This window comes from Ranitomeya imitator, chromosome 2 (genome assembly GCF_032444005.1).
Source record: "Ranitomeya imitator isolate aRanImi1 chromosome 2, aRanImi1.pri, whole genome shotgun sequence".
Classification (NCBI taxonomy): domain Eukaryota; kingdom Metazoa; phylum Chordata; class Amphibia; order Anura; family Dendrobatidae; genus Ranitomeya; species Ranitomeya imitator.
Window position 1 is genome coordinate 848,041,674 of NC_091283.1, and position 23,945 is coordinate 848,065,618.

Below are 23,945 nucleotides of genomic sequence, written 5' to 3' on the forward strand. Positions count from 1 at the left end.
TGGAGCAGTGTACACCCCGTGTTGTGGGTGCAGTTCCCTGTGTGTCCTGTAGGTGGAGCAGTGTACACGCCGTGTTGTGGGTGCAGTTCCCTGTGCGTCCTGTAGGTGGAGCAGTGTACACGCCGTGTTGTGGGTGCAGTTCCCTGTGCGTCCTGTAGGTGGCGCAGTGTACATGCCGTGTTGTGGGTGCAGTTCCCTGTGCGTCCTGCAGGTGGCGCAGTGTACACGCCGTGTTGTGGGTGCAGTTCCCTGTGCGTCCTGTAGGTGGAGCAGTGTACACCCCGTGTTGTGGGTGCAGTTCCCTGTGTGTCCTGTAGGTGGCGCAGTGTACACCCCGTGTTGTGGGTGCAGTTCCCTGTGCGTCCTGTAGGTGGAGCAGTGTACACGCCGTGTTGTGGGTGCAGTTCCCTGTGCGTCCTGTAGGTGGAGCAGTGTACACGCCGTGTTGTGGGTGCAGTTCCCTGTGCGTCCTGTAGGTGGCGCAGTGTACATGCCGTGTTGTGGGTGCAGTTCCCTGTGCGTCCTGCAGGTGGCGCAGTGTACACGCCGTGTTGTGGGTGCAGTTCCCTGTGCGTCCTGTAGGTGGCGCAGTGTACACGCCGTGTTGTGGGTGCAGTTCCCTGTGTGTCCTGTAGGTGGCGCAGTGTACACGCCGTGTTGTGGGTGCAGTTCCCTGTGCGTCCTGTAGGTGGAGCAGTGTACACGCCGTGTTGTCGGTGCAGTTCCCTGTGCGTCCTGTAGGTGGCGCAGTGTACACGCCGTGTTGTGGGTGCAGTTCCCTGTGCGTCCTGCAGGTGGCGCAGTGTACACGCCGTGTTGTGGGTGCAGTTCCCTGTGTGTCCTGTAGGTGGCGCAGTGTACACCCCGTGTTGTGGGTGCAGTTCCCTGTGCGTCCTGCAGGTGGCGCAGTGTTCCGTGCTGCTGTGTGGGGCCGGCTGTGCGCCTGTCAGTGTGTCCCCGGTGTGTTCTGTGTTGTTCCCCGTGTGTTGTCGTCCGTGTGTCGCGGTGTCCGTGTAGTTTGCACTCTGGAGCGGCGCCGGCAGAAGATCTCGGATTTCTCCAGGTCCTCCCGGGAGAAGCTGCAGCAGCAGAGGGAGAAGATGTTCTCCAAGTTCACGTCGATCCTGCAGCAAGCGGTGGAGGCGGTGAGTGACCGGCGGCGGCCACAACTCCAGCCCGGGGACTCGGCGGAGGCCTATACACAGCTAGGCCGCAGGCCGGGGTCTCTCCTGCGGGTGGGCCCGGGATCAGAGCAGGATTCCCGTGAGCAAAGAGACGCCAGGGGGCGACACTGAGCGATGATGTGGCCGGAACTGAGGCCGAGGCCAATGGCAGCTGCTTCCTACTCCCCGAACCGCGGAGCACAACAGTGCGGTAATATAAGTGCGGTAATATAAGTGCGGTAATATAAGTGCGGTAATATAAGTGCGGTGTGTACAGGGCGGTAATATAAGGACAGTGTGTACAGGGCGGTAATATAAGTGCGGTAATGTAAGTGCGGTGTGTACAGGGCGGTAATATAAGGACAGTGTGTACAGGGCGGTAATATAAGTGCGGTGTGTACAGGGCGGCAATATAAGGACAGTGTGTACAGGGCGGTAATATAAGGACAGTGTGTACAGGGCGGTAATATAAGTGCGGTGTGTACAGGGCGGCAATATAAGGACAGTGTGTACAGGGCGGTAATATAAGTGCGGTGTGTACAGGGCGGTAATATAAGTGCGGTGTGTACAGTGCGGTAATATAAGTGCGGTGTGTACAGTGCGGTAATATAAGTGCGGTGTGTACAGTGCGGTAATATAAGTGCGGTGTGTACAGTGCGGTAATATAAGTGCGGTGTGTACAGTGCGGTAATATAAGAACGGTGCGGTGTGTACAGTGCGGTAATATAAGGACAGTGCAGTGTGTACAGGGCGGTAATATAAGGACAATGCAGTTTGTACAGTGCGGTAATATAAGGACGGTGTGTACAGGGCGGTAATATAGGAACAGTGCGGTGTGTACAGGGCGGTAATATAAGGACGGTGCGGTGTGTACAGGGCGGTAATATAAGGACAATGCAGTTTGTACAGTGCGGTAATATAAGGACAGTGCGGTAATATAAGGACGGTGTGTACAGGGCGGTAATATAGGAACAGTGCGGTGTGTACAGGGCGGTAATATAAGGACGGTGCGGTGTGTACAGGGCGGTAATATAGGAACAGTGCGGTAATATAAGGACGGTGCGGTGTGTACAGGGCGGTAATATAAGGACGGTGCGGTGTGTACAGGGCGGTAATATAGGAACAGTGCGGTAATATAGGAACAGTGCGGTAATATAAGGACGGTGTGGTGTGTACAGGGCGGTAATATAAGGACGGTGCGGTGTGTACAGTGCGGTAATATAAGTGCGGTAATATAGGAACAGTGCGGTAATATAAGGACGGTGCGGTGTGTACAGGGCGGTAATATAAGGACGGTGCGGTGTGTACAGGGCGGTAATATAGGAACAGTGCGGTAATATAAGGACGGTGCAGTGTGTACAGGGTGGTAATATAGGAACAGTGCGGTAATATAAGGACGGTGCGGTGTGTACAGGGCGGTAATATAGGAACAGTGCGGTAATATAAGGACGGTGCGGTGTGTACAGGGTGGTAATATAGGAACAGTGCGGTAATATAAGGACGGTGCGGTGTGTACAGGGCGGTAATATAGGAACAGTGCGGTAATATAAGGACGGTGCGGTGTGTACAGGGTGGTAATATAGGAACAGTGCGGTAATATAAGGACGGTGCGGTGTGTACAGGGCGGTAATATAGGAACAGTGCGGTAATATAAGGACGGTGCGGTGTGTACAGGGTGGTAATATAGGAACAGTGCGGTAATATAAGGACGGTGCGGTGTGTACAGGGCGGTAATATAGGAACAGTGCGGTAATATAAGGACGGTGCGGTGTGTACAGGGTGGTAATATAGGAACAGTGCGGTAATATAAGGACGGTGCGGTGTGTACAGGGTGGTAATATAGGAACAGTGCGGTAATATAAGGACGGTGCGGTGTGTACAGGGCGGTAATATAGGAACAGTGCGGTAATATAAGGACGGTGCGGTGTGTACAGGGTGGTAATATAGGAACAGTGCGGTAATATAAGGACGGTGCGGTGTGTACAGGGCGGTAATATAAGGACGGTGCGGTGTGTACAGTGCGGTAATATAAGGACGGTGCGGTGTGTACAGGGTGGTAATATAGGAACAGTGCGGTAATATAAGGACGGTGCGGTGTGTACAGGGCGGTAATATAAGGACGGTGCGGTGTGTACAGGGCGGTAATATAAGGACGGTGCGGTGTGTACAGGGCGGTAATATAGGAACAGTGCGGTAATATAAGGACGGTGCAGTGTGTACAGGGTGGTAATATAGGAACAGTGCGGTAATATAAGGACGGTGCGGTGTGTACAGTGCGGTAATATAAGTGCGGTAATATAGGAACAGTGCGGTAATATAAGGACGGTGCGGTGTGTACAGGGCGGTAATATAAGGACGGTGCGGTGTGTACAGGGCGGTAATATAAGGACGGTGCGGTGTGTACAGGGCGGTAATATAGGAACAGTGCGGTAATATAAGGACGGTGCAGTGTGTACAGGGTGGTAATATAGGAACAGTGCGGTAATATAAGGACGGTGCGGTGTGTACAGGGCGGTAATATAGGAACAGTGCGGTAATATAAGGACGGTGCGGTGTGTACAGGGTGGTAATATCACAGTGCGGTGTGTACAGGGCGGTAATATAAGGACGGTGCGGTGTGTACAGGGCGGTAATATAAGGACGGTGCGGTGTGTACAGGGCGGTAATATAGGAACAGTGCGGTAATATAAGGACGGTGCGGTGTGTACAGGGTGGTAATATCACAGTGCGGTGTGTACAGGGCGGTGATGTCACAACTATTATTGCATAAACTGTTTGCGTCTCTAGTGTTTTTTGTTTTTTTCTTCATGGCTTTTGCCTAAAGGGGTAAAAGCTTTATATGTTCACAGATAATAGTTTGATAGCTCCATTCATGCAGATTTTTTTTTTTTAATTGTTATTTTTATTCTTTTTTCAGTTGTTTTATTTCCCCAGTGTACTTGTATATGTGCAGTAATACTGGGGGAAGGGTTTCCTGTGCACCCTGGCTCCTCTTAGTCCTGTGTGTGGATGATCCCTTCCTGGCAGGATGGTGGGGGGCAGTGATGGTGGGGAAGGGTTTTTTGGTGCACTGTGATACATGAGGATGGAGCTGTAGACAGCGCGTCGTACCAAGCCGTGTGGTCGTTCATCCCTCCTTGGCACAAGTGGTGATAATCCAGACATGCGAGCGTGTAATATACATATACTGTATATACTCAAGTATAAGCCGTGGCCCCTAAATTTGACACAAAAAAAATTGGAAAACTTAATAACTTGAGTATAAGCCTAGGGTGGGAAATGCAGCAGCTACTGGTAAATTTCAAAAATAAAATAGATACCAATAAAAGTAAAATTAATTGAGACATCAGTAGGTTAAGTGTTTTTGAATATCCATATTGAATCCGGAGCCCCATATAATGCTCCATACAAAATACGCCCCATCCCATAAAGGATAATGATGGCTCCATATAATGCTCCATACAGTTCATGATGGCGCCCCATAAGATGCTCCATATTAAAATATGCCCCATATAATGCTGCTGCAATTTAAAAAATAAAATGACATACCTCTCGTCGCTGCCCGCTGCTTCTCAGCGTCTCCGGCTCTCTGCAGTGACTGTAGGCAGAGGGCGGCGCACACACTAACCACGTCATCGCGCCCTCTGACCTGAACGTCACAGCCAGAGGACCCGGAAGACGGAGCGGCGGTGGAACGGGGACAGGTGAATATCGCATGGCTCACCATCCCCCGTCATATTCACCCTCCTGGTGCTGCATATCAGTCCCTGCATCTCGGGCGCCGGCATCTCTCTTCCCGTCCTCCTTCCTGTGTTTAGCGGTCACATGGTACCGCTCATTAAAGTAATGAATATGCGCTCCGCCTATGGGAGTGGAGACTCGTGCATATTCATTACTTTAATGAGTGTTACCATGTGACCGCTGAACACAGGAAGGAAGAGAGATGCCGGCGCCCGAGATGCAGGGACTGATATGCAGCGATGACACCAGGACGGTGAGTGTGATGTCTTCTGCCGAGCCTTGTGCCCCTCGGGTGCTCTATTAACCCTTACACCACTGTGGAGGGATTCTCAGCCCGTTTTGTTGCCATTTTCTTTAGTATTTTTTGATCTCTTTAACATCCATGAAATCAATCATTAAAATGCTGAACTAACCCGAGAAATCTTCTCATTGGCTCTGTAAGTGTGGAGCGACTTCATGGCAGAGAACGGCAGAAACTATGGGCAGCCATCGAAATGGAGAGATAAAAGATAAAAAGACTTAGGGCTCATACTCATCTGCGAGAAACTGATGAGCCTCGCACATCAACACCCGGCGCTGCTGCCGGCACTCAGGAGCGGAGCGTGTATTCCTGTGCGGCCGCACGCTCCAATCTGAGTGCCGGGTATTAACATGCGAGACTCATCCCAGTTTCTCGCAGGTGAATATGAGCCCTTATATAATATCAGATGACAATGAAAGCAGAATAAACTGGATACATCATAAACATGTAATCAATTATTTATATGTCTAACAATCTGAAAGGGGAGGAAGGACGTACAAGACCGACAATAGATATGAGGGGAAGGGTAACTGTAGGTACTGGGGAGTGAAGAGGACGGGAAAATGAATGACCTAGCAAACAAGGCTCTTAGATATTCAGGAGAGTCCATAAATGATCCCAAGGATCCAAAAATGATCCCAAGGAGACCAGATGAGATTGAATCTCTCGACCGTTTCAGAGCGGTGCGACATTCACCATTTCTAATGTTTCTGACCCCGACATTAGGTCATATGAAGACATTTGTTTCCAGTGACAGGCTATCCGACATCATGCAGTCAGGGATATTTGCAGAGAAGTCTCCTAGTTCTCCTGGGTATATTCTGTGGGAAGACATCAATAAGAGCTGAGGTCCTAATGATGGGGTCATATCCAAGTCCTGTTTAATTAGGGTTTGTACATAACTCCATTCTGGACTAATCAGGTAACAGCCTGAAATGTTTGTGTCACTTTTGTCGTTTTTTTCAGGGTGGTGGACACCTAAGCTTGAGAAAAGGGGATAAATATCCAGTAATGGAGCAGATTAGAGGGATCTGCTATGGGATGCTGGAGTAACAGAATGTCGCCGCCTGCGTCTGTAGCGCTGATCACAGCTTTGCTCTTTCTCTTGCAGCTCGCCCCCTCTCTGCCGTTACAAGAAGACTTTGTGTATCACTGGAAAGCCATCACCCATTATTACATCGAGACATCCGGTGAGTATTTACTCCTCTTCACTTACACTTATGGTGGGGTGATCGTCCTGTATGTGGAGCCAATGTCCAGCACAGTGAGGAGGTGGTGATGGCGAACTCAGTCGAGGGGTTCAAGAGAGGCCTGGATGTCTTCCTGGAGCAGAACAATATTGTATCATACAATTATTAGGTTCTGTAGAAGGACGTAGATCTGGGGATTTATTATGATGGAATATAGGCTGAACTGGATGGACAAATGTCTTTTTTCGGCCTTACTAACTATGTTACTATGTTACAGTGGACCTGCATACACTTGGTGGAGCCCGTGTCCGGTACAGGGGACGCGCATACACTTGGTGGAGCCCGTGTCCGGTACAGATCATGTGCATACAATTGGTGGAGCCCGTGTCCAGCACAGAGGACCTGCGTACACTTGGTGGAGCCCGTGTCCGGCACAGTGGACGTGCATACACTTGGTGGAGCCCGTGTCTGGCACAGATGACGTGCACACACTTGGTGGAGCCCGTGTCCAGCACAGATGACGTGCACACACTTGGTGGAGCTCATGTCCGGCACAGATGACGTGCACACACTTGGTGGAGCCCGTGTCTGGCACAGATGACGTGCACACACTTGGTGGAGCTCATGTCCGGCACAGATGACGTGCATACACTTGGTGGAGCCCGTGTCCGGTACAGAGGACGTGCATACACTTGGTGGAGCCCGTGTCCGGTACAGAGGACCTGCATACACTTGGTGGAGCCCGTGTCCGGTACAGAGGACCTGCATACACTTGGTGGAGCCCGTGTCCGGTACAGGGGACGCGCATACACTTGGTGGAGCCCGTGTCCGGTACAGAGGACCTGCATACACTTGGTGGAGCCCGTGTCCGGTACAGAGGACCTGCATACACTTGGTGGAGCCCGTGTCCGGCACAGATCATGTGCATACAATTGGTGGAGCCCATGTCCAGCACAGAGGACCTGCATACAGTTGGTGGAGCCCGTGTCCGGCACAGTGGACGTGCATACACTTGGTGGAGCCCGTGTCTGGCACAGATGACGTGCACACACTTGGTGGAGCCCGTGTCTGGCACAGATGACGTGCACACACTTGGTGGAGCCCGTGTCTGGCACAGATGACGTGCATACACTTGGTGGAGCTCATGTCCGGCACAGATGACGTGCACACACTTGGTGGAGCCCGTGTCTGGCACAGATGACGTGCACACACTTGGTGGAGCTCATGTCCGGCACAGATGACGTGCACACTCTTGGTGGAGCCCGTGTCTGGCACAGATGACGTGCATACACTTGGTGGAGCTCATGTCCGGCACAGATGACGTGCACACACTTGGTGGAGCCCGTGTCCGGCACAGATGACGTGCATACACTTGGTGGAGCTCATGTCCGGCACAGATGACGTGCACACTCTTGGTGGAGCCCGTGTCCGGCACAGATGACGTGCACACACTTGGTGGAGCCCGTGTCCGGTACAGAGGACCTGCATACACTTGGTGGAGCCCGTGTCCGGTACAGGGGACGCGCATACACTTGGTGGAGCCCGTGTCCGGCACAGATCATGTGCATACAATTGGTGGAGCCCGTGTCCAGCACAGAGGACCTGCATACAGTTGGTGGAGCCCGTGTCCGGCACAGTGGACGTGCATACACTTGGTGGAGCCCGTGTCTGGCACAGATGACGTGCACACACTTGGTGGAGCCCGTGTCCAGCACAGATGACGTGCACACACTTGGTGGAGCTCATGTCCGGCACAGATGACGTGCACACACTTGGTGGAGCCCGTGTCTGGCACAGATGACGTGCACACACTTGGTGGAGCTCATGTCCGGCACAGATGACGTGCATACACTTGGTGGAGCCCGTGTCCGGTACAGAGGACGTGCATACACTTGGTGGAGCCCGTGTCCGGTACAGAGGACCTGCATACACTTGGTGGAGCCCGTGTCCGGTACAGAGGACCTGCATACACTTGGTGGAGCCCGTGTCCGGTACAGGGGACGCGCATACACTTGGTGGAGCCCGTGTCCGGTACAGAGGACCTGCATACACTTGGTGGAGCCCGTGTCCGGTACAGAGGACCTGCATACACTTGGTGGAGCCCGTGTCCGGCACAGATCATGTGCATACAATTGGTGGAGCCCATGTCCAGCACAGAGGACCTGCATACAGTTGGTGGAGCCCGTGTCCGGCACAGTGGACGTGCATACACTTGGTGGAGCCCGTGTCTGGCACAGATGACGTGCACACACTTGGTGGAGCCCGTGTCTGGCACAGATGACGTGCACACACTTGGTGGAGCCCGTGTCTGGCACAGATGACGTGCATACACTTGGTGGAGCTCATGTCCGGCACAGATGACGTGCACACACTTGGTGGAGCCCGTGTCTGGCACAGATGACGTGCACACACTTGGTGGAGCTCATGTCCGGCACAGATGACGTGCACACTCTTGGTGGAGCCCGTGTCTGGCACAGATGACGTGCATACACTTGGTGGAGCTCATGTCCGGCACAGATGACGTGCACACACTTGGTGGAGCCCGTGTCCGGCACAGATGACGTGCATACACTTGGTGGAGCTCATGTCCGGCACAGATGACGTGCACACTCTTGGTGGAGCCCGTGTCCGGCACAGATGACGTGCATACACTTGGTGGAGCCCGTGTCCGGACAGAGGACCTGCACACACACTTGGTAGAGCTCATGTCCGGCACAGTGGACGTGCATACACTTAGTGGAGCCCGTGTCCGGTACAGAGGACGTGCACACACTTGGTGGAGCCCGTGTTCGGTACAGGGGACGCGCATACACTTGGTGGAGCCTGTGTCCGGCACAGATCATGTGCATACAATTGGTGGAGCCCGTGTCCAGCACAGAGGACCTGCATACAGTTGGTGGAGCCCGTGTCCAGCACAGAGGACCTGCATACAGTTGGTGGAGCCCGTGTCCGGCACAGATGACGTGCATACACTTGGTGGAGCTCATGTCCGGCACAGTGGACGTGCATACACTTCGTGGAGCCCGTGTCCGGTACAGAGGACCTGCATACACTTGGTGGAGCCCGTGTCCGGTACAGGGGACGCGCATACACTTGGTGGAGCCTGTGTCCGGCACAGATCATGTGCATACAATTGGTGGAGCCCGTGTCCAGCACAGAGGACCTGCGTACACTTGGTGGAGCTCATGTCCGGCACAAATGACGTGCACACACTTGGTGGAGCCCGTGTCCGGCACAGTGGACGTGCACACACTTGGTGGAGCTCATGTCCGGCACAGATGACGTGCACACACTTGGTGGAGCTCATGTCCGGCACAGATGACGTGCACACACTTGGTGGAGCCCGTGTCCGGCACAGATGACATGCACACACTTGGTGGAACCCGTGTCCGGCACAGATGACGTGCACACACTTGGTGGAGCCCGTGTCCGGCACAGGGGACGTGCACACACTTGGTGGAGCCCGTGTCCGGCACAGTGGACGTGCATACACTTGGTGGAGCTCATGTCCGGCACAGATGACGTGCACACACTTGGTGGAGCTCATGTCCGGCACAGATGACGTGCACACACTTGGTGGAGCCCGTGTCCGGCACAGATGACGTGCACACACTTGGTGGAGCCCGTGTCCGGCACAGATGACATGCACACACTTGGTGGAACCCGTGTCCGGCACAGATGACGTGCACACACTTGGTGGAGCCCGTGTCCGGCACAGGGGACGTGCACACACTTGGTGGAGCCCGTGTCCGGCACAGTGGACGTGCATACACTTGGTGGAGCTCGTGTCCGGCACAGATGACGTGCACACACTTGGTGGAGCTCATGTCCGGCACAGATGACGTGCACACACTTGGTGGAGCCCGTGTCCGGCACAGATGACGTGCACACACTTGGTGGAGCCCGTGTCCGGCACAGATGACATGCACACACTTGGTGGAACCCGTGTCCGGCACAGATGACGTGCACACACTTGGTGGAGCCCATGTCCGGCACAGGGGACGTGCACACACTTGGTGGAGCCCGTGTCCGGCACAGAGGACCTGCATACAGTTGGTGGAGCCCGTGTCCGGCACAGATGACGTGCACACACTTGGTGGAGCCCGTGTCCGGCACAGAGGACCTCCATACAGTTGGTGGAGCCTGTGTCCGGCACAGATGACGTGCACACACTTGGTGGAGCTCGTGTCCGACACAGATGATGTGCACACACTTGGTGGAGCCCGTGTCCGGCACAGAGGACGTGCACACACTTGGTGGAGCCCGTGTCCGGCACAGAGGACCTGCATACAGTTGGTGGAGCCCGTGTCCGGCACAGTGGACGTGCATACACTTGGTGGAGCTCATGTCCGGCACAGATGACGTGCACACACTTGGTGGAGCTCCTGTCCGGCACAGATGACGTGCACACACTTGGTGGAGCCCGTGTCCGGCACAGATGACGTGCACACACTTGGTGGAGCTCATGTCCGGCACAGAGGACCTGCATACAGTTGGTGGAGCCCGTGTCCGGCACAGATGACGTGCGCACACTTGGTGGAGCTCATGTCCGGCACAGATGACGTGCATACACTTGGTGGAGCCCGTGTCTGGCACAGTGGACGTGCATACACTTGGTGGAGCCCGTGTCTGGCACAGTGGACGTGCATACACTTGGTGGAGCCCGTGTCCGGCACAGTGGACGTGCATACACTTGGTGGAGCCCGTATCTGGCACAGTGGACGTGCATACACTTGGTGGAGCCCGTGTCTGGCACAGTGGACGTGCATACACTTGGTGGAGCCCGTGTCTGGCACAGTGGACGTGCATACACTTGGTGGAGCCCGTGTCTGGCACAGTGGACGTGCATACACTTGGTGGAGCCCGTGTCTGGCACAGTGGACGTGCATACACTTGGTGGAGCCCGTGTCTGGCACAGTGGACGTGCATACACTTGGTGGAGCCCGTGTCTGGCACAGTGGACGTGCGTCCACCTGGAGCCCACAGTGCCGTATCGCGTGGCAGCACAGTCACCCCAACATTTTTTGCCCCGTGTTTGTTTCCCTTAGAGGATTTGTCATGAGAACTATTAGGACACATAGAAGTGAATGGTGACCATGAAACACTAGATCGCCCCTGCAGTGTGGAGGCGCAGCCTCTGATAAAAGAACTCATCACTGTGTGAAACATCAGCTCAATTCCCAAGTAGTGTTATACCGGACAGACAATGGCCCCCACTAATAATAATAATAATAATAATTTTATTTGCGCCAACATATTCCGCAGCGCTTTACAAATTATAGAGGGGACTTGCACAGACAATAAACATTACATCATAACAGAAATACAGTTCAAAACAGATACCAGGAGGAGTGAGGGCCCTGCTGCTCGCAAGCTACAAACTATGAGGAAAACGAGAGGTGGATGGTAACAATTGCTTTAGTTATTCGGACCGGCCATAGTGTAAGGATCGGGTGTTCATGTAAAGCTGCATGAACCAGTTAACTGCCTAAGTATGTAGCAGTACAGACACAGAGGGCTAATACTGCATAAAGTGAATGAGAACATGATGGAGGAACCTGGTTATGGTTTGTTTTTTTTTTGTTTTAAATTTTTTTTTTTTAATGAGCCACACAGGGATAGTTAGGTTAATGTGTTGAGGCAGTAGGCCAGTCTGAACAACTGCGTCTTTAGGGCACGCTTAAAACTGTGGGAATTAATCGTATCATCCTGGGCAGTGCATTCCAAACAATTGGTGCAGCACGTGTAAAGTCTTGGAGACGGGAGTGGGAGATTCTGATTATTGAGGATGCTAACCTGAGGTCACTAATCAGACCCTCTATCAGCTAAAGGGGGTTGGTGTAAGGAAACTCGGGGGAGAGGCACTAGATGGGTTACTGGATCCCTCTTAGTTAGGCAGCAACTCTGAAAAGAATCAAGTGACTTAAACTTTCTGGTTTCCGCAGACACAACGTGCTGTGACCCGATCATAGTGATTACACCTCTCCTGTAGGGAATGTAAGGAGGGAAGGTGAAAAGGCTCTGAGATTTTATTAATCAGTTTGTGTGTTTTGCTGTTGACATGTAGCGGAGGAATAAACCTTTATAACCCGGAATTGTCTTTCGTTCCCTGGATCAGATGATAAAGCTCCTGTGACAGACACCAACATCCCGTCCCATCTGGAGCAGATGCTGGAGATTCTGGTGCAAGAAGAAAATGAGCGCGAGTCTGGAGAGACGGGGCCCTGTATGGAATACCTACTGCACCATAAAGTGCTGGAGACCCTGTACACGCTGGGGAAAGCAGACGTGAGTCTCCTGTGTGCACGGTGTAATGGTGGATCAGGATGTATCAGTGTGAGTCTCCTGTGTGCACGGTGTAATGGTGGATCAGGATGTATCAGTGTGTCTCCTGTGTGCATGGTGTAATGATGTATCGGTGTGAGTCTCCTGTGTGCACGGTGTAATGGTGGATCAGGATGTATCGGTGTGAGTCTCCTGTGTGCACGGTGTAATGGTGGATCAGGATGTATCGGTGTGAGTCTCCTGTGTGCATGGTGTAATGGTGGATCAGGATGTATCAGTGTGAGTCTCCTGTGTGCACGGTGTAATGGTGGATCAGGATGTATCAGTGTGAGTCTCCTGTGTGCACGGTGTAATGGTGGATCAGGATGTATCGGTGTGAGTCTCCTGTGTGCACGGTGTAATGGTGGATCAGGATGTATCGGTGTGAGTCTCCTGTGTGCACGGTGTAATGGTGGATCAGGATGTATCGGTGTGAGTCTCCTGTGTGCACGGTGTAATGGTGGATCAGGATGTATCAGTGTGAGTCTCCTGTGTGCATGGTGTAACGATGTATCGGTGTGAGTCTCCTGTGTGCACGGTGTAATGATGGATTAGGATGTATCAGTGTGAGTCGCCTGTGTGCATGGTGTAATGGTGGATCAGCATGTATTGGTGTGAGTCTCCTGTGTGCATGGTGTAATGATGGATTAGGATGTATCGGTGTGAGTCTCCTGTGTGCACGGTGTAATGGTGGATCAGGATGTATCGGTGTGAGTCTCCTGTGTGCACGGTGTAATGGTGGATCAGGATGTATCAGTGTGAGTCTCCTGTGTGCACGGTGTAATGGTGGATCAGGATGTATCGGTGTGAGTCTCCTGTGTGCATGGTGTAATGGTGGATCAGGATGTATCGGTGTGAGTCTCCTGTGTGCACGGTGTAATGGTGGATCAGGATGTATCGGTGTGAGTCTCCTGTGTGCACGGTGTAATGGTGGATCAGGATGTATCGGTGTGAGTCTCCTGTGTGCATGGTGTAATGGTAGATCAGGATGTATCGGTGTGAGTCTCCTGTGTGCACGGTGTAATGGTGGATCAGGATGTATCGGTGTGAGTCTCCTGTGTGCATGGTGTAATGGTGGATCAGGATGTATCGGTGTGAGTCTCCTGTGTGCACGGTGTAATGGTGGATCAGGATGTATCAGTGTGAGTCTCCTGTATGCATGGTGTAATGGTGGATCAGGATGTATCAGTGTGAGTCTCCTGTATGCATGGTGTAATGGTGGATCAGGATGTATCAGTGTGAGTCTCCTGTGTGCATGGTGTAATGGTGGATCAGGATGTATCGGTGTGAGTCTCCTGTGTGCATGGTGTAATGGTGGATCAGGATGTATCGGTGTGAGTCTCCTGTGTGCATGGTGTAATGGTGGATCAGGATGTATCGGTGTGAGTCTCCTGTGTGCACGGTGTAATGGTGGATCAGGATGTATCGGTGTGAGTCTCCTGTGTGCACGGTGTAATGATGGATTAGGATGTATCGGTGTGAGTCTCCTGTGTGCATGGTGTAACGATGGATCAGGATGCATCAGTGTGAGTCTCCTGTGTGCATGGTGTAATGATGTATCGGTGTGAGTCTCCTGTGTGCATGGTGTAATGGTGGATCAGGATGTATCAGTGTGAGTCTCCTGTGTGCACGGTGTAATGGTAGATCAGGATGTATCAGTGTGAGTCTCCTGTGTGCATGGTGTAATGGTGGATCAGGATGTATCAGTGTGAGTCTCCTGTGTGCATGGTGTAATGATGTATCGGTGTGAGTCTCCTGTGTGCATGGTGTAATGATGGATTAGGATGTATCAGTGTGAGTCTCCTGTGTGCATGGTGTAATGATGGATTAGGATGTATCAGTGTGAGTCGCCTGTGTGCATGCTGTGTGCATGGTGTAATGATGGATTAGGATGTATCAGTGTGAGTCTCCTGTGTGCACGGTGTAATGATGGATTAGGATGTATCAGTGTGAGTCTCCTGTGTGCATGGTGTAATGGTGGATCAGCATGTATTGGTGTGAGTCTCCTGTGTGCATGGTGTAACGATGAATCAGGATGTATCGGTGTGAGTCTCCTCTGTGCATGCTGTAATGGTGGATCTTGATATATTAGTGTGAGTCTCCTGTGTGCATGGTGTAACGATGTATCGGTGTGAGTCTCCTGTGTGCATGCTGTAATGGTGGATCAGGATGTATCGGTGTGAGTCTCCTGTGTGCATGGTGTAATGGTGGATCAGGATGTATCGGTGTGAGTCTCCTGTGTGCATGGTGTAATGGTGGATCAGGATGTATCGGTGTGAGTCTCCTGTGTGCATGGTGTAATGGTGGATCAGGATGTATCGGTGTGAGTCTCCTGTGTGCATGGTGTAATGGTGGATCAGGATGTATCGGTGTGAGTCTCCTGTGTGCATGGTGTAATGGTGGATCAGGATGTATCAGTGTGAGTCTCCTGTGTGCACGGTGTAATGATGGATTAGGATGTATCAGTGTGAGTCTCCTGTGTGCATGGTGTAACGATGGATCAGGATGTATCGGTGTGAGTCTCCTCTGTGCACGGTGTAATGGTGGATCAGGATGTATCGGTGTGAGTCTCCTGTGTGCATGGTGTAACGATGGATCAGGATGTATCAGTGTGAGTCTCCTGTGTGCACGGTGTAATGGTGGATCAGGATGTATCGGTGTGAGTCTCCTGTGTGCATGGTGTAACGATGGATCAGGATGTATCAGTGTGAGTCTCCTGTGTGCACGGTGTAATGGTGGATCAGGATGTATCGGTGTGAGTCTCCTGTGTGCATGGTGTAACGATGGATCAGGATGTATCGGTGTGAGTCTCCTGTGTGCACGGTGTAATGGTGGATCTTGATATATTAGTGTGAGTCTCCTGTGTGCATGGTGTAACGATGGATCAGGATGTATCGGTGTGAGTCTCCTCTGTGCACGGTGTAATGGTGGATCTTGATATATTAGTGTGAGTCGCCTGTGTGCATGGTGTAACGATGGATCAGGATGTATCGGTGTGAGTCTCCTCTGTGCACGGTGTAATGGTGGATCTTGATCTATTAGTGTGAGTCTCCTGTGTGCATGCTGTAATGGTGGATCAGGATCTATCAGTATTTACTCCCTTTGCTGTAATTATGTGCATGTAATAAAGCACCTTAGTGATCGCGACCTTCCCCCGTTTCCAGTGTTTCTCTGGTGCTTTTTTGTGTGACCACAGTTCTGATTTGCTCACGCAGCGTCTTGTGTGTGAACCTGGACTTGCTTTTTCCTGTGAGTCTATGAGAGTCTCGGATATGAGTCTCGTAGGTTTATAGAGGGAAAGTGACTTCCGGTCTGCACAGGAGAGACCGAGACTCGGCAGATCAGAGGTGCGGCATCGGGAGAAGGCGGCGATCAGTAAGTGTATGATCGCAGGCGCTGTACACACCACGACTATGGCGAAGAGAGTCAATAATAAAATGTAGTCTATATCGCAGGAGGATGGTTTAGTGGCTTAGAGAAATAATGATGGATTTTATGTGTTCTGCCTTAATGTCTTGTGCTTCTCCCCAGTGTCCTCCAGGTATGAAGCAGCAGGTGCTGGTCTTCTACACCAAACTTTTGGGACGAATTAAGCAGCCTCTGCTCCCACATATCAATGTTCACCGCCCCGTGCAGGTAACCGGAGCCTGATTGTGTCATTCTATATTAGTGTTTGCAGCTACTGTCGCTCTACTCCTTTATCATTCCAAAAAAAGTTCCCCTGAAATGGAACCTGATATCTTTCCTAGGCCGCCACCATGTATGTATTGATTACTGCGTAATCCAAAAAACAATGGACATGAGTGACATTCTTGGCGATGGCAGTGTCACCCTTTGCAAAGCTTCACCTCCAATACTGTATGCCAGTAGCCGGGTGTACGCACGCCCTCAGGGAAAACAGAACCTGACCCGGGTGTACGCACGCCCTCAGGGAAAACAGAACCTGACCCGGGTGTACGCACGCCCTCAGGGAAAACAGAACCTGACCCGGGTGTACGCCCACTGGGGAGACAGAACCTGATCTGGGTGTACGCACGCCCTCAGGGGAAACAGAACCTGACCCGGGTGTACGCCCACTGGGGAGACAGAACCTGACCCGGGTGTACGCAAGCCCTCAGGGAAAACAGAACCTGACCCGGGTGTACGCTCACTGGGAAGACAGAACCTGATCTGGGTGTACGCACGCCCTCAGGGGCGACAGGACCTGATCCGGGGATGTACGCACGCCCTCAGGGAAAACAGAACCTGACCCGGGTGTACGCACGCCCTCAGGGAAAACAGAACCTGACCCGGGTGTACGCACGCCCTCAGGGAAAACAGAACCTGACCCGGGTGTACGCACGCCCTCAGGGAAAACAGAACCTGACCCGGGTGTACGCCCACTGGGGAGACAGAACCTGATCTGGGTGTACGCACGCCCTCAGGGAAAACAGAACCTGACCCGGGTGTACGCTCACTGGGAAGACAGAACCTGATCTGGGTGTACGCACGCCCTCAGGGGAAACAGAACCTGACCCGGGTGTACGCCCACTGGGGAGACAGAACCTGACCCGGGTGTACGCACGCCCTCAGGGAAAACAGAACCTGACCCGGGTGTACACCCACTGGGGAGACAGAATCTGATCTGGGTGTACGCACGCCCTCAGGGGCGACAGGACCTGATCCGGGGATGTACGCACACCCACAGGGGAAACAGAACCTGATCCGGGGATGTACGCACGCCCTCAGGGGAAACAAAACCTGATCCAGGTGTACGCCCACTGGGGAAACAGAACCTGATCCGGGGATGTACGCACGCCCTCAGGGGTGACAGAACCTGATCCGGGGATGTACGCACGCCCTCAGGGGTGACAGGACCTGATCCGGGGATGTACGCACACCCACAGGGGAAACAGAACCTGATCCGGGGATGAACGCACGCCCTCAGGGGTGACAGAACCTGATCCGGGGATGTACGCACGCCCTCAGGGGTGACAGAACCTGATCCGGGGATGTACGCATGCCCACAGGAGAAACAGAACCTGGTCAGCGGGATAACTAGCACGGAGGAATCAATGACCCCACGATTAGTCACCCACTAATTGATATATCGCCACCGCAGATGTAAATTGTTAGGATGGGTACATTGAAAGCAATCAGTACATGGTGGCTGTTTGGGGGCCTGGGAAGCTTTCAGGTTCCCTATAAAGAACTCCAGCACATAATTCTTTCCTATGATACAATGAAGGTTCTTCAGCTTTGTGGCATTTTGTGTTTTCTGCTGCTTGCTGTCAGTGAAAGGAAACGCTGAAATCGGAGTGATCACCTCTGACACTTGGAGATTTGATTGCTGACCCCGAGCACAGAACAGAGGCAGAAATACGACTTTTATCCTCTGACTCTTTCATAAAAATCATTTTTATTCTTTACCTTTTGTCTTCGTGATAGAAACTTATCCGTCTGTGTGGAGAAGTCCTCGCCAATCCGACAGAGAATGAAGAGATCCAGTTCTTGTGTATCGTGTGCGCCAAGCTGAAGCAGGATCCGTATCTTGTCAACTTCTTTCTAGAAGTAAGGCACAGATGGTGCGGGGCGGGCTCTGCCGGTGGTTCGGGGCGGGCCCTGCCGGTGGTTCGGGGCGGGCCCTGACGGTGGTTCGGGGCGGGCCCTGACGGTGGTTCTGGGCGGGCCCTGCCGGTGGTTCTGGGCGGGCCCTGCCGGTGGTTCTGGGCGGGCTCTGCCGGTGGTTCTGGGCGGGCTCTGCCGGTGGTTCTGGGCGGGCTTTGCCGGTGGTTCTGGGCGGGCTCTGCCGGTGGTTCGGGGCGGGTCCTGCCGGGGGTTCGGGGCGGGCCCTGCCGGGGGTTCGGGGCGGGCCCTGCCGGGGGTTCGGGGCGGGCCCTGCCGGTGTTTGGGGGCGGGCTCTCGCCTTGTTCAGCGCAGGGTTTTCTCGTGCTCACCGCGGCCTCTCTGCTGCTGCTCTGTGTATTGGCTGCAGCGGTGACGACATGACTACAGTGCACATCACAGCTGCAGCCAATCATTAAGCTCAGTGGTTCTGCTGATGCGAATGACACAAGCCGCTGTGTTCAATGATTGGCTGCAGCAGTGATTTGCTCTGCAGCCAATACATAGAGACTGGAGCACTGGTGTAGAGCCAGCAATGGACCCGGGGAGGGTGACACTGCTCTGTTTCTTATTCTACCAGAACAGAAGCCTTTGTAGGCTGCTTGTGGTAAAGTGGAGACCCCCGATTACTAAAGCCTTTGATAGATTTACTTCTTCTCATAATGGGGAGATTTCCTAATTCTTCACATCGTTCTGGTTGACTTTTGCCTTCTTATCAGGCTGGTGAAATATTTTTCCGCTTTTTTTACTTTCTTCTTTATCTTTTTAGAGCAAGCTGAAGCCATGTGCCGGAGCTGCTAATAACCTGGCGTCAGTCTCTGGAGGCGGCACGGATGAGGTTGTGGCTAATGACACGGGGCAGGCTCAGTCTCCAGGGTCAGCAAGCAGTGGGGCACATGAAGGAGGACATACGAGCCCTGCCCTCCCTAAAAATCCCCCCACGGACCAGCTGGAAGCCTGCGCAGCCCCCGGACTCTCGACTAATCACATCCTGCAAGACTATAATCTGGTCAATTCCTTGTTGAACCTGACAAAGAGCCCGGTGGGTGCAAAGTCTGCAGATCTGCCCGTCACGTCTATGTGATGGACATCAAGGTGTAATGTCTGATGTCTTCCATTCTAGGACGGACGGATAGCGGTCAAAGCCTGTGAAGGGTTAATGTTGCTGGTGAGTCTTCCAGAGCCGGCAGCTGCAAAGTGCCTGACCCAGAACACTGCCCTGTGCGAGCTGCTGACCGCCCGGCTGACCTCTCTGTACCGCGCGCTGCCACAGTCCATCGACCCCCTGGACATCGAGACTGTAGAGGGGATTAATTGGGGGTAAGATCGTTACATCGGATTCTTTCCATTGTGGTAAGACCTTACTATATGAAGGTGAACATGCTGCGCTGTCTGAGCCTCCTCAACAATGGCGCGGCGGCTGCACAACAATGAAGTCTCCGACGTATAGGACATGTCCACAGGCCAAGATATGGCTCATTGATGCAGAGTTCTCCAGGACCCTTGCCCAACTCCATAAAAGGGGTTTGTCAACCCCCCCATAGTGCTTACAAGCTCCTCAGAAAAGGTCTTGTAAGCCCTTATCATGTTCTGCTTCTGTCAGTGGTGGTCGGTCTCCAAGGCAACGAGCAGAAAATAAAAGGGCAAACTATTTACATGAACTATCCAACAAGATCCATTTATGAAGATGAGAATCCCGCTAAAGGGGCAACAATAAAGTAAACCTTAGATGTCGTGCGTGGCGAGCTGAAGGGTATTCCGGTAAAAGGCTCGTCCAGTGATGGGAGACCAGAGATCCCTGACTGTGGGCTGAATGTGGCGTGTGGGGGCACAGGGTCCAGCGTCACATCGTCACTTTCACTGCTGGATTTGTGGCTGTTCTGTCCAGACAAGGAGGCAAGAGTCAGATGTGGCCCATGGGCTGTGATTTGGCCCGGTCTGAGGTCCGGAGACAATTCACCAGCTGTTCTTTGCTGCGGGTTAATATCGGGGTCTGCGCCTCATCTACATCCTAGACCCTAATTGCTGATTACGCCGCATCACTTTTCGTTACACTTAATTGTGCAGCTTTTATGTTACATTTTCTTCATCTCCATTTTGGACATTCAGACAGAAGCTTCAGCACATTGCACCGGAATTGACTTGTCCCCCTTTATTCTCCGCAGGCTGGACGCATACAATGTGAAGGAGGACGCTTCTGCCTTCCCTGGGAAAAGGGCCCTGATCTCCTTCCTGTCCTGGTTTGATTACTGCGATCAGCTTATTAAAGAAGCGCACAGGGTGAGGCATCATTCCACCTCCGCGACCTGCTGATGACTCAGGTGTCATAGGGATATAAAGAGAAGCAGGGGTCGGACCCTCGCAGAGCGCACACTAGTGGTCTGGGGGTCGGACCCTTGCAGAGCGCACATTAGTGGTCTGGGGGTCGGACCCTCAGAGCGCACATTAGTGGTCCGGAGGTCGGACCCTCGCAGAGCGCACATTAGTGGTCCGGAGGTCGGACCCTCGCAGAGCGCACATTAGTGGTCCGGGGGTCGGACCCTCGCAGAGCGCACATTAGTGGTCCGGGGGTCGGACCCTCGCAGAGCGCACATTAGTGGTCCGGGGGTCGGACCCTCGCAGAGCGCACATTAGCGGTCCGGGGGTCAGACCCTCGCAGAGCGCACATTAGTGGTGTACTCAGCATAAGTGGTCAGCGGTGGAGCACATGAAAGGATCTTTTATCGTTTTGTTTCTGAGAATAGTAATAAATTTTTGATTTTACTTTTCACTTTGACATTAGATTCTCATAAGCAAAATATGTTTTCACATTATCCAGAGTCCATAATGTTCATGGGTGTGAATACATTTTGTAGACATCTTCAACTTCTCTTGTCATCGTTTGTGGGTCCATTCTCGTTGGTGGAGAGTGACGGTCCAGCACTAGGACGTCCTGAAGACTGATGAGGGCCCCGATCTCTGTCCTGTCCGATATAAAATCTGCCAGGTTTCTTCACCAGACAGGATTATCCGAGCATTGTGCAGTAATTCACCTTACTCAGAGACTGGGTTCAGCTCAGGGGGCGAAACATCTGAGTGTCCCTAACATGGAGCTCTGACTACACCTACGGTGTCACACCCTGAGTACAGGGGAACCTCAGGAGATGACGCGCTGTTACCGAAAATAATCTCTATACAAAGACCAGCACTGACATTACCACCATATGGCGATCATATAGTGGTAGATACCAGTCCTGCAGAACATATAGAGATCACAGTACAGTTATAGTTGGAGACTTACAGCTGATGGTCCTTTTTATGGAGTCATCACTTATCCCGTCTTTTCAATATGGCCCAGACCGACATGACGACTTCTCCAGCCAGGACTCGGCTGCAGAGAATACAGCACAGACACATCTGACTTCTCACATTTTCTGCCCCGTCACCATCTATTCCCAACATGCACAAACTCCTCATCCTGCTGATACCGCAATACTGAGCCGCTGCTGCCGTATGTGTCCCTATTACTCCCTGATACCCCAATACTGAGCCGCTGCTGCCGTATGTGTCCCTATTACTGCACCTGATACCCCAATACTGAGCCGCTGCTGCCGTATGTGTCCCTATTACTACACCTGATACCCCAATACTGAGCCGCTGCTGCCGTATGTGTCCCTATTACTGCACCTGATATCCCAATACTGAGTCGCTGCTGCCGTATGTGTCCCTATTACTCCCTGATACCCCAATACTGAGCCGCTGCTGCCGTATGTGTCCCTATTACTGCACCTGATATCCCAATACTGAGTTGCTGCTGCCGTATGTGTCCCTATTACTCCCTGATACCCCAATACTGAGCCGTTGCTGCCGTATGTGACCCTATTACTGCCCCTGATATCCAAATACTGAGCCGCTGCTGCCGTATGTGTCCCTATTACTGCACCTGATACCCCAATACTGAGCCACTGCTGCCCTATGTGTCCCTATTACTCCCTGATACCCCAATACTGAGCCGCTGCTGCCGTATGTGTCCTTATTACTGCCCCTGATACCCCAATACTGAGCCGCTGCTGCCGTATGTGTCCCTATTACTGCCCCTGATACTCCAATACTGAGCCGTTGCTGCCGTATGTGACCCTATTACTGCCCCTGATATCCAAATACTGAGCCGCTGCTGCCGTATGTGTCCCTATTACTGCACCTGATACCCCAATACTGAGCCGCTGCTGCCGTATGTGTCTCTATTACTGCACCTGATACCCCAATACTGAGCCGCTGCTGCCGTATGTGTCCCTATTACTGCCCCTGATACTCCAGTACTGAGCCGTTGCTGCCGTATGTGTCCCTATTACTGCCCCTGATACTCCAATACTGAGCCGCTGCTGCCGTATGTGTCCCTATTACTGCACCTGATACTCCAATACTGAGCCGTTGCTGCCGTATGTGTCCCTATTACTACACCTGATATCCCAATACTGAGCCGCTGCTGCCGTATGTGTCCCTATTACTGCCCCTGATATCCAAATACTGAGCCGCTGCTGCCGTATGTGTCCCTATTACTGCCCCTGATACCACAATACTGAGCCGCTGCTGCCGTATGTGTCCCTATTACTGCCCCTGATACCCCAATACTGAGTCGCTGCTGCCGTATGTGACCCTATTACTGCCACTGATACCACAATACTGAGCCGCTGCTGCCGTATGTGTCCCTATTACTGCCCCTGATATCCCAATACTGAGCCGCTGCCGTATGTGTCCCTATTACTGCACCTGATACCCCAATACTGAGCCGCTGCTGCCACATGTGTCCCTATTACTGCCCCTGATACCCCAATACTGAGCCGCTGCTGTCGTATGTGTCCCTATTACTGCACCTGATACCCCAATACTGAGCCGCTGCTGCCGTATGTGTCCCTATTACTGCACCTGATACCCCAATACTGAGCCGCTGCTGCCGCATGTGTCCCTATTACTGCCCCTGATACCCCAATACTGAGCCGCTGCTGCCGTATGTGTCCTTATTACTGCCCCTGATACCCCAATACTGAGCCGCTCCTGCCGTATGTGTCCCTATTACTGCCCCTGATACCCCAATACTGAGCCGCTGCTGCCGTATGTGACCCTATTACTACACCTGATACCCCAATACTGAACCGCTGCTGCCGTATGTGACCCTATTACTGCCCCTGATATCCAAATACTGAGCCGCTGCTGCCGTATGTGCCCCTATTACTACACCTGATATCCCAATACTGAGCCGCTGCTGCCGTATGTGTCCCTATTACTGCCCCTGATATCCAAATACTGAGCCGCTGCTGCCGTATGTGTCCCTACTACTGCCCCTGATACCACAATACTGAGCCGCTGCTGCCGTATGTGCCCCTACTACTGCCCCTGATACCACAATACTGAGCCGCTGCTGCCGTATGTGTCCCTATTACTGCCCCTGATATCCCAATACTGAGCCGCTGCCGTATGTGTCCCTATTACTGCCCCTGATACCCCAATACTGAGTCGCTGCTGCCGTATGTGACCCTATTACTGCCCCTGATACCACAATACTGAGCCGCTGCTGCCGTATGTGACCCTATTACTGCCCCTGATACCACAATACTGAGCCGCTGCTGCCGTATGTGTCCCTAT

At 52.7% G+C, this 23,945-nt stretch overlaps 1 protein-coding gene across 1 annotated transcript in view; it reads left to right on the plus strand.

Annotated features, from left to right (window-relative positions):
• Positions 1 to 911: 911 nt before the first annotated feature.
• FHIP2A (FHF complex subunit HOOK interacting protein 2A) overlaps positions 912 to 23,945 on the plus strand; it is a 32,579-nt gene continuing 9,545 nt past the window's right edge. The window contains exons 1-8 of the mRNA XM_069754359.1: positions 912 to 1,145; positions 6,317 to 6,395; positions 12,514 to 12,683; positions 16,251 to 16,355; positions 18,147 to 18,269; positions 19,093 to 19,365; positions 19,447 to 19,643; positions 20,489 to 20,603. Coding sequence (XP_069610460.1) covers positions 1,101 to 1,145; positions 6,317 to 6,395; positions 12,514 to 12,683; positions 16,251 to 16,355; positions 18,147 to 18,269; positions 19,093 to 19,365; positions 19,447 to 19,643; positions 20,489 to 20,603 — 1,107 coding nt within the window. The 5' untranslated portion in view covers positions 912 to 1,100. The remainder of the gene's footprint in view (positions 1,146 to 6,316; positions 6,396 to 12,513; positions 12,684 to 16,250; positions 16,356 to 18,146; positions 18,270 to 19,092; positions 19,366 to 19,446; positions 19,644 to 20,488; positions 20,604 to 23,945) is intronic.